The sequence below is a fragment of the Populus euphratica genome, unplaced genomic scaffold (assembly GCF_000495115.2).
Source record: "Populus euphratica unplaced genomic scaffold, PopEup_1.0 scaffold101.1, whole genome shotgun sequence".
Lineage (NCBI taxonomy): Eukaryota > Viridiplantae > Streptophyta > Magnoliopsida > Malpighiales > Salicaceae > Populus > Populus euphratica.
The window spans coordinates 198,011-209,214 of NW_011499894.1; the positions used below are offsets into that span (position 1 = coordinate 198,011).

Genomic DNA, 11,204 nt, shown 5'->3' on the forward strand with positions numbered 1-11,204 from the left:
AAAGAAAGATATATCTAGATACCTTGTTGTTCGATTTTTCCGTATCATTCATAACCATGCTAAACTTTGGATGCAAGAACTTGCCAGTGCCTTCGATTTGATGTCTGGTTTAAGATTTTGAAGTCAAAAAGTTATTCTCTCTTTGGACCAACGACAGCACAATCTTGCCTTGCAAGGGCCGTCTTCCGAGGAACAGAGAAAGTAGCCCTCTCATTTCTCCAACCCACTGAGATTCCTTTCTCTAATTTGAAATGGAGTTCCATGCATTCTTATCACAGATGGTTAGGTATCAAACAGCATTTTACACCAAATTTCTTCACAAACTCGATCGATAATTAATATTTTATTTTATTTTTTATATAATTATTTTAATTTCATATTTATACAGCAAGTTAACTCGAATTAAATCAATTATTTTTGGATAAAAACATGCTTTTCAACTACAATAAAGGAATTACTTATTGGTGTAAAATTGAATTGTTTGCGGTGAAATCACGCGCTCGATGTAGCAGTGTTAATGAAACCTAACGCCTTCGTCAGTTAACGGTCGGCAACAAGGGTTAGCTTCTTGTTTATCTGTCAGGTGATACCTAATTGACTAAAATATCCTCCAATACAATGTACTTTGGACACTTGTTAAGATAGAACGGGACCGTGTCGTGTCTTGTCGTGTTATTAATAACGAGAAATCTTCTAGAAACCTGTGGTTCCTATCCTAGGTGACATCCAATCCAAACCCTGGTAATTGACTAATATATCCTTTACGAATTTTGTTTAAGTTTGCCGCCTCTTTTAAGCGCAGTTATTCAACTAGATTTCAGGAGGGGTTGGTTTGAAAAATCATTGATTAAAAAACTGGTTTAAATTGAATTTTAAGATAAACTAGTATCTATATTAATCTGATCAACTTTGATGGCTAAACATCAACAAATTTTTATTAAAAATAATAGAATAATATTATTTTAAAAAATAAAACAATAAATTTTAATTAACCTTTTAATTAAATAGAACAATAATTATTAGAAAATAAAATAGTGTATAGATAAAGATTTGAAGACAACAACCAAGACGAGCTTCTTCTAAAGACGATGATCATCATAAAGAACAGAGAAAAGAAACATGTGAAGGAATTAAACGAAGAATATTCAAAATCGGTCCAACTTTTGTTGCTAAAGAACACATCGGCCTGCTGGTCCTTGGAAATTGAAAATAAAATACCAAGGACTGGTGTTGTCCCTGTACTGTTTGTTGTACATGCATCACCTCTTGTACCTTTCAATCTTACGCACTCTGCCATGCTGAGGATTCCACAAGATCATCTTTAATACGATGGCAATGGCAATATATACATATTTCCCCCCCACCCACCATCAACAGCGAGCAATTGGCTATATATATATATATTGTTAACTTGATTTAATTTAAGGTGAATTTGACTGGATTATGTATCAATCTATTGAGTAAATGAGGTTTGATCAAGTTAATATCTTTTTTAGTTGAAATTAAAATTTAGCTTCAATTTGATTCTTAATTACAAGTTTTTGAAGCGAGCCGCAGACCTGATATTAATAAATATCAAATTATATAATGGGAATAGATGTTTGCTTCTTCTTTTTATTAGTTATATAATGGGAATAGATGTTTGCTTCTTTTTTTTATTAGTTTAAAGATTTTCATTTTAAAGATTCTAAATAAATTAATTCCTTGATTTTATTGAATTAACCTCTCTCTAAATTCTATGGTGATGGTTTAGAGATGCTAATTATCATTGATTTCTTTATTATGGTAGGGGCCCCAGCCCTTGCAGGAAATATTTTTCCCAGTTCTTTCCTTTCTTTCCTTTGTAAATATTTTGAAAATAATTACAAATTTAAATTGGCTTTTTAATTTTTAATTTGGCCTCTTAATTTTTTTTTTCTTGATCCGCCCCTGGCCAGCAACGGTTTTTACATTTTTAATGCCCAACAACAAGGTTTCCTGGGTTATACAAGAGCCTTGTTGACTCTGAATGTCGATGATTTGTGCTGATATTTCTTGTTCTCACTTTGTTTTTGGCTGGAGCAATGCATCGTAAGGGGAAGTTCATCTAGTCATTTTGGCAGCTGTTTCGGTCGGGGGGGGGGGGGGGGACGGTACGGGGGATTTTAAATGCCGATGAACCTGAATTAATGGCGGCGACACGGCTTTTAAGTTAAAATAAAAGTGGGTGGCAGTGGACACCATCCATGGACAAAAAGAATGGATGAGAACTAGTAATATTTTATCCTTTTCAGAAGGAAGATCTAATTATTGACGCCACTAGGTGGCCGGTGGACGAGTGGAAGGAGGGTAAAAATGGAATAATAAAAAGCTTCTCCTTGTTGAACCAACTAAGAAGAAAAATAAAGGATTGTCCGGTTACGCGCCACGGCCAGGTGCCAACCAGCTGTGGATTATCTTGAATTTAATTAAAAGATGTTAATAACTTAGCTAACAGATGATCTACAATCTACACTTCTGGGTTTCATTGTCTAGTAAATCTGGAAAGAGCAAATAATTTTTTATTAAAAACCCGGACGAATCTGCCAGATTAATTTAAAATATCGAAGATTTAGCAGTTAAATTGATTTGGATTGAAGAAAAAAAATAGTTGATTTATGATATAGTTAACCTGATAAAATTTTATAAAAAACTTGTTGATTTTTTTTAAAATTTTAATTAAAATAATATTATTTTATTTATTTTTTAAAAATTAAATTAATTTAATCAACCTGAATTTATTTTTATGATATATTATCTTGATTTTATCTAATCGACTTTAAATTAAAATTTGAAACCATGCTTGTAACTTTGTATTTCATTTTTATTGTTTAAAAAATCATGAAAAACTTAATAAAAAAATCATCTACATCTCTTGGTATCATTATCCAAATAAATGTATAAAAAAAATAAATATTTATCTTGAATTCGGTTAATTTAGTTGACTACTTCATTAATTCGGCTAAAACTTTATAAATATTTTATTGATTTATTAATAAAAAATTAGTTAAAATAATATTATTTTATTTATTTAAAAAATAAATTAACCTAAATTAATTCTTTTGATATATAATCCTGATTTTATTCCAAATCAATTCCAAATTAAATTTTAAAACCCTCATTCTTATTGTTTAAAAAATTGTTAAAACCTCTTTCTTTCTTCTTCTTCTTTTTTTTTGATAATGGTGGATACGGTGATGACAACTTTATCAACTAAAAGAAAATGATGTGTTTTTGCTTAATTAATCTGTAAAAATGGATCTAGTTTTAGCATACGATAGATGTAGAACTTGTTGGTTTTCTTAGAATCTTTGCAGATGCCATGGCTGCGAATAACTTGAATGGCCTCTTGGACCTTGCTTGTTTTTATAATCATTTTGCTCTTGTCAAGGGAATAAAGGTTCATTATTTTTGCTTCACATATTATATTTTCTTTCTTCCCAGATTTTGTATTTTGCTTGCGTACAAAGTGACCTGCTTTTCAGTTCCTCTCCGCATGTATGGATGCCGATAATTAGCAGCAGAACACTGCCTTCTGATTACGTGCTCTCTTGCCTAGCCTCTCTCTGTTCTTTTCCCCTGGAACCAATGTTGTTGGTAACACAGTGTGAAGCATCTTTTTACATGGTTTGATAACGCGGTTGAAATTATTTTTTAAAAAAATTAAAAAATTATATTTTAATATATTTTTAAATTAAAAAATATTTTAAATTGAACTAGCTATTCCATTTCGAGGTATCCTTGAAACTTAGATGGCAGGGAATATAACCTTCTATGAGATGCCAATGACTATACCTCTGAATGAAGATAAGATACCTTTCCTACAATGATCCAACATCTACTTGGTTGATGGTGGGGCTGATGCACTATCTCGAAGCAAACATGATATTATTTCCCATTTGTCTGACTAATCTATCCCTTAGAATTAAGAACCGAATACAGACAGCGATCACTCTCATTGCTGCGCTCTCTGTTTTTAAGTATGATGAATGCTGCACCGAGTTTCCTGGTCGGGTGGAAGGAGTTTGTTTTTTTTTTAATTGTATTTGAGTTTGAGTCTTTATATGTATATATGTTATTTTTATAGTGCTTTACATGTTTATTGGGTTTGTAAAGTGTTTAATAAGTTGGAAAATTGTCATTGATACATGCAACCTGTCCAAATACCCATATAAAAAAAAGTATGATAAATGTTGTATTTTAAAGTATATTTTACTTTAAAATATATTAAAATAAAAAAAATCTAATCTTTCAATAAACAGTGTTTTGACCGTAAAGTCTCCCTGATTGATCAGTGATGCCCCATACATAGCACTCCTCATTGTTCTATATGGAAAAATGAGATTTATTACTAATCAAAATATTTTTTTTTAAACTTAATTTAGAGTATTTGGATCAATTTATATATATTATAATTAATTTTTAAATTCATTAAATATTTTACAAATTTAATAAATATATAAATCTAATAAATATATAAGATACTACGAGAATAAGAGACTTACACAACAAAACTTGAATCTTAATACATGTTCCTGGGCTACAGTATCTGCGCATCAAAATACCTTTTTGTTGGTGTAAGATATTCCTTTATTTTATTTTCGAGAAAGTAAGAAATTTCCACTTCTTGTCATGAACTACTTTAGATCACCATAGATTGTCGAGGGATTGTTCCAAGGATTCGAAATATGGGATTATTCCCTCTCCTAGAATATCCTATTGTCTGATTAAAATCTAAGATTTTCCTTGTACCACTTCCTTTTTTGTTAGTCGCTAATAAACCATCTCTTGTCCGAGATTTAATATTTAATTCGAGCCGTTTAAATTGATCTGATAAAAAATTAAAATATTTAATTTCATGACATACTGATTAATCTAATGAACTCTCAAACATCCTTTTTTTTTTTTCCCAGTAATTTTGCATTAGTTATCTCATTCTTAATGATTTCAGATTATGCTAAGCGAGGGATGTTTCAGACATTTAACACCAATCCCCACCGAACTAAAAACCAAAAAACAGAGAAATGCATAGTTCCTTCGACCCGCTACCAGCAACCACCCACCATCATCCTTCACAATAACAGCTCTCCGTTTCTCTCTCCGTTCTCCGATGATGAAACGACATGCAGCTCCTTCAACCATCGTGTCGTTCTCGTGGTTACTTATCCTCTTACTACCAATCCTGACCGCCGGATTTGCTGATCGTCTACAAGCATACGACCCTCCTCCCAGTCTGCTCAAAACGGCACTGCAGCGAGAACATAAACCAGAGGAGATAAAGAGCCTTCGGGTACGGGAAGGGGCACCGTTTAAGATCGCGCTCTTTGCTGACCTGCATTTTGGAGAGAACGCGTGGACTGATTGGGGCCCGCAACAGGACGTTAACTCCATCAAGGTCATGTCCTCTGTTCTCGACGATGAATCACCAGGTGATGATATAATCCTCTCTCAAAAGTAGATTTTTTACTTATTCTCTTTTGAAATGTGGCTAGCATAGCTTTTAAATTCAGCCGTCCATTGGTTACCTTGATACTCCATCAGTTTAGATAGTGATTGTTCAGTAATTTGGTGTAATGTGTTTTTCTATTTATAAATGTATTAATTTTTTTTTATATTGGTATATTAAAATACATTAATTTGATATATTTTTATATAAAAAATTATTTTTAAAATGCAATCCAAATATAATTAAAAATATAATATTGAACAAACAATAAATTCAATCGAGAGATTTAATAGGGTAAATTTTAATTTAAATTATTTAAGAGATTAATATATTATTATTTGGTAGTGAGTGTTTGGTACTTTGTGATATAATGTATGTTTTAAAAGTATTTTTTTAAAAAAATATATTAAAATATTTTTTTTATTTTTAATATTAACATATTAAAATTATTAAAAAATATTAATTTAGTATCTTTTAAAATAAAAATATTTTTAAAACGCAATTAGATACATGTAAAATTGTAACATCAAACAAGCAATAAATAGGGTAAATTTTAATTTAAATGATTTTAAAATTAACATATGAGCAAATTCTTAGCCACATTGGATCCTAGGCCGGGTACAAAGATAAATGTATGTATGGTAATATTTGTTTAAAAGGTTGTGTATGTGTTTTGCTTACGTTACGTAGATGCAATTTATTTAATTAAAAAAAATATATAGTTATTGTTCATGAATTCCATAATGTTTTTGCATCCAAAACGTATGGAAAAGAAAAGCAGTAAGTATGCATTGTTACTTAATAATAATAATAATATAATTGTTAGTAATATATCCAACATTTGATATGCGCTCGGTGTGTTATAAACCCCACTTTTTTCAATGTTATGATCTTGCCTAGAATTAAATAGTTTTTTTTCTTGAATATAATGGTTGGCATAACTTGTTTAAGAGTCAATCAGAATTACCTCACAAATAGGCCAATTAATTTAGTAATTTTCTTGTCACAATGTAATTAATATGTTCTATTTTTTCTTAAATTTGAATTATAGTTAATATAATACGAGTATTTAGCAGATTTTGTGATATATCTCGGGGATGTAATAACGGCAAACAACATACCAATTGCAAACGCAAGCTTGTATTGGGATAAAGCAATATCTCCAACGAGGGCAAGGGGCATACCGTGGGCTAGTATCTTTGGTAATCACGATGATGCACCATTTGAGTGGCCAATGGAGTGGTTTTCTTCTCCTGGAATTCCTCCTATTCATTGCCCTGCACCTAACGCATCATCATGCTCAGGTAAGACTGGAGAGTTTTAACCGCCAAGCTATGGAAATGGAATAATTAATAATTTCTTGATAGCCCATTAAGCCTGATTTTTACTTAGTAGTTCCTGTTTCCCAAGATTATTGTTCCTGTTTCCTTTTCCTTTCGAGATTGAGAATCTTTCTTTGAGCTAGTGCATGGCAATGGGCTAGCATGTTTGTTGCTGTTTCTTTTTAGCGAGATTGATGTTAGCTTTTCTTACTTAGGGTTACAATTTCCGTTCCAGGGGGGAGTTACTGTAGCTTTAGAGGCACACAACGGATAGAGCTAATGAAAAAGGAGATTGAGCATAATCTCCTAACGTTGTCTAAAAATGGTCCAAAAGATTTGTGGCCAAGTATATCCAACTATGTCCTCCAGCTCTCATCATCAGATGATCCAGAATCACCAGTTCTGTTCATGTATTTCCTAGACTCTGGTGGCGGATCTTATCCTGAAGTTATTTCAAATGCTCAAGCAGAATGGTTCCAGCATGTATCTGAGGAGATCAACCCTGATTCAAGGTACCAGTCATGTGTTAACATAAGTGATTTGGAATCCTGGGGCTATGGCCTGCCTTGTTCTAGCGTGGTCAGTAGCCAAGCAGAGGAGGATTAGTCGTGGTAGATCCGAAAGATCACATATATACCCCACATCATAAGTAAAAGTGATAAAGCCAAATGGGGTCCCTATTGATTTTAATGCGCGGGATGTGAAACAATGTTGGCCTAAAATTATATGGAACAAACTGGGAATTTCATTAACCATGTGTTTTTTTTTTTTCCTTTTTTAACAGGGTTCCTGAGGTTATCTTTTGGCATATACCAAGCAAAGCTTACAAGAATGTGGCTCCCAGGTTAAGGATCCACAAGCCTTGTGTTGGTTCCATGAACAAAGAAAAAGTTGCTGCTCAAGAAGCTGAATTGGGTATCATGAACATGCTAGTTAAACGGTCTTCTGTCAAGGTGAGGTCCTGCTCAAGATACAATGTTCAATGCTTAAAATTAACTCACACTTTCAAGCCATTGTGGAAGTTTGAAAATTTAGGATAATGGAGTAACTCTGGAGCATTGTGTTCTATAGTCTTTCTTCAAAAGTTGAAGGAAGGTTATTGAACAAATAACTTACAGTTCCAACGAGTTTTGACAACCCAATAAAGAAGTAAGTCTTCATGGTATGGGGACCAGATAGAGGACGTGCTACATGTGGATAAGTTTTGTGGAAGTTGAAGCTCAAATAAAGTTGTCCATCTGCTTTAAATTTTGACAAAGCCAAATGGGGGTCCCTATTGATCGTACTTCTTTGGATTGTGGCAGGCAGTATTTGCAGGACACAACCATGGATTGGACTGGTGCTGCCCCTACAAGAAACTTTGGCTATGTTATGCTAGGCATACTGGTTATGGTGGCTATGGAAATTGGCCTAGAGGAGCTAGAATTCTGGAGATTAATGACCAGCCCTTCTACATCAAGACATGGATAAGGATGGAAGATGGAAATGAACACAGCCAAATTATCCTGAGTCCTTGACAGGTTACCCCTGTAATACCACTGTCTGTCAATGGAGGAAAAAACCTCCTGTTATCAACCTGTGTGTAATGGTGGAAATGCCCTTTTCCCCACCTCTTTACCAGTAAAAGAAATTCAACCCAAAAGGTTGTAGAAGTGTAGACTAGTCAAAATGGATGAACGCGTTTAGACATGGAGAACGCTTGTCAAACATACCATCCCACACATGCTAGTGCTCACGTTAGCATCTCCCATCACCGTACAAGAATTTCTGGAAATGAAAAGGAGCCACTGGGCAACACAAACATTAACGCAGTGTTTTATATAGTTTCTAAAAGTATTTTTTATTTAGAAATATATTAAAATAATATTAAATAAAAGATTTTTTTTACACTAATATATTAAAATGATATAAAAATGTGATTTTTTTAAAATGTTTTTTGAAAAACACACCGATTTCATCCATTTCATCATATATTCTATCAATGATTTCATTGATTTGTTTTTGAGCCGGACTTTGTGCCCTTGCTCGCAAGTGGGATTCAGTCCTAGCATGCACAAAAGACTTACCTTTTTTTTTCTTATAAATTATTTATGAAAAATAATTTCTTTATTATAAATCTAAGTTAAAGTTATTTTTCAAAAACCACGTCAAACATGCTCTAACTGGAGTTCTTATCCTTTGATTTCTTGTTTTATAAAAACCCATAAAACAATTCAATATATTTTTAACTCTTTTGGGGTTTTTTTTTCTTTGCTTTCCTTTCGGTATACGTGTTGGGCTTTCCCAAAATCTAATCCAAAGCTACAGCTGACAGGCCACTCGTATCACCATAATACAAGCTTTAAGCTACTAACCCAATTGAGCCAGAATTTGATCTTGAATTACCCAGTTTCACAATTATATGGACTTGAGAAAGAATCAGAATCAGAATTTTGCATCCCATATGGGATCGGCTTGCTCAGCTCAAGATCTTGTGGAGGACTTGGAAGCGTGGCCCAATTGCTAATCGCCTTGTGTTCTAGGGGTTTCATGGTGATTGACAGTGTGGTTAAAAAGCTGTTTTTTAAAAATTTGATTTTTTTATTTTAAATTAATTATTTTTTTGATTTTTTTATTTCTTTGACATGTTCATATCAAGAATAAACTTAAAAAATAATAAAAATATTATTTTAATATATTTCCAATTAAAAAACACATTAAAAAATAATATCTACCTCACTACCAAACAAGCCCTTTAACTACAACAAGAATGCTCTATCAAAGAATCAATTTCACATTTACATTGTTTGTCTCAATGATGATGATGTGATTAGGCAAATTGATTAAATAATTTAGATGCTCCAAAGCATGTTATGCTTTCTTTAGCCTGTAATTAATTGTTTTAGTTGCACTTTGTGATTATTCAAGTAATCTGGATCATTATGCTCCATTGTTTTCTTACAAGGGACCATAGTTGAAGAAATCCATCAATGTAAATGTCTTTCGACATGGATTTCATTTCAACTAGCAGGCCTCGTCGTCTTTCCCAGCAGGAACTAGGGATCATAGCAGTGTATGGCTAGAATTGTCGAGACTTGAAACTCAGATAAAGCTAATTTGTACCTCAACTTTCTTGATAGAGACAAATGGGTCCGTACTCCATTGGATTTTGGCAGGCAAGAACTTGGAGGACATGCCCATGGATTCGATTAGCTCTGCCCTCTGCAAGAAATCAATAGGTTCTGGCTATGCTTTCGATGGCATACTGCTTATGATGGCATATATATAAGCAAGGACGGAAGAAATAAGTAAAACTTAGTGAAATTGAGCATCCCTTCTTTATTAATTCATTAATTACTCCCATCCATTATGTTGTGACTTCTTAAATTAGTGTTTGTTCTTTAAATTGTTGTTTATTTAAAAAAATATTAAATTTGCTTCTTTTTTTTTTAATTTTTTGATGTTTTTGATATATTAATATTAAAAACAAAAAAATCTAGAAATATATGTATTTTTAATTGAAATGTACTTTAATTAAATAATAATCATACATCACAAAATTAAACACATACTTAGTTGTATTTGACATTAATCAATATTTTTAAAAGTAAGATATTAAAGAGTATAGATTAAGAGGTGAAGTTTTACGGGTATAAAAAATAATAAAAAAATAAAGTTTTAAGAATGTTCATTAAAAAGTTGAAACAATATATGTAAGTGGGGATCTCAATATAAATAAAATCATTTTTAAATTTAAAACTTAAATAATATATATTTCTGTTCTAATGAAAGTGAGAAAAGAGAAAGAATAATTTAGTATTTTTTTTTTTAAATGCACAAATATCAACCTATCTCCCCTCTATGAAATGTTTACTTTTATTCCCTGAGAGATATTATTTACTCCGGATTAAGCATTATCCTTTATACTTTTTTCTTTTAAATTTTTATATAACAAACAAGTAGAATTTATTAGTATAGTATAATTTATTTTTTAAAATAATTTTTACTTATAAATATATTAAAATAAAATTAATATATAAAAATAATTTAAAATTAAAGAATATTTTAAAACTTTTTAAAAACACATTTCTACCGACAAAAGCAAGAAGCCAGTTTGTTTTTGCTATTTTGCTCTTGTGCAAGACCAAGCCAGGCCACCATTTATGGATCATGAACGGCGAGCATCAGAAAAGAAATAAACCGGAGAACGGGGGAAGGCCAAAGTCTGTGGATTTTGTAACGTCAGAAAAGCAGTGTACGGTTTAGTCAATTACGAGACAAATAAACTATCAATCAAGATGATGTGCTTACGTTATTTGTCTGTCTCCTCAGTCTCTGACATTTAACAGAACCAATTCATTTCCGTACCTCTTAATCTATAAGAATAATATTTTTTATTTTTAAAAATTTATTTTTAATATTAACACATAAAAAAATTT

The 11,204-nt window shown here is 31.9% G+C and overlaps 1 protein-coding gene across 2 annotated transcripts; it reads left to right on the forward strand.

The window, feature by feature from the left end:
* Positions 1 to 4,905: 4,905 nt before the first annotated feature.
* On the forward strand, positions 4,906 to 8,428 carry PAP16 (purple acid phosphatase 16). 2 transcript variants are annotated; one of them, XM_011034862.1, is made up of 5 exons: positions 4,906 to 5,447; positions 6,541 to 6,768; positions 7,022 to 7,298; positions 7,571 to 7,739; positions 8,091 to 8,428. In XM_011034862.1, the coding sequence occupies exons 1-5, from the start codon at positions 5,129 to 5,131 to the stop codon at positions 8,301 to 8,303; spliced, it is 1,206 nt and encodes a 401-aa protein (XP_011033164.1). In that variant the 5' UTR covers positions 4,906 to 5,128; the 3' UTR covers positions 8,304 to 8,428. The 2 variants fall into 2 exon arrangements, with proteins under 2 accessions (XP_011033164.1, XP_011033166.1); XM_011034864.1 differs by lacking the exon at positions 8,091 to 8,428 and adding an exon at positions 7,858 to 8,084.
* Positions 8,429 to 11,204: the final 2,776 nt, after the last annotated feature.

Excerpts from the sequence above, each read along its gene's own strand:
- PAP16 (XM_011034862.1), top strand. The coding sequence starts at position 5,129 with ATGATGAAACGACATGCAGCTCCTTCAACCATCGTGTCGTTCTCGTGG. Across the intron at positions 5,448-6,540 it reads TCTCGACGATGAATCACCAG|ATTTTGTGATATATCTCGGG; the intron begins GTGATGATATAA and ends AGTATTTAGCAG. Across the intron at positions 6,769-7,021 it reads TAACGCATCATCATGCTCAG|GGGGGAGTTACTGTAGCTTT; the intron begins GTAAGACTGGAG and ends TTTCCGTTCCAG.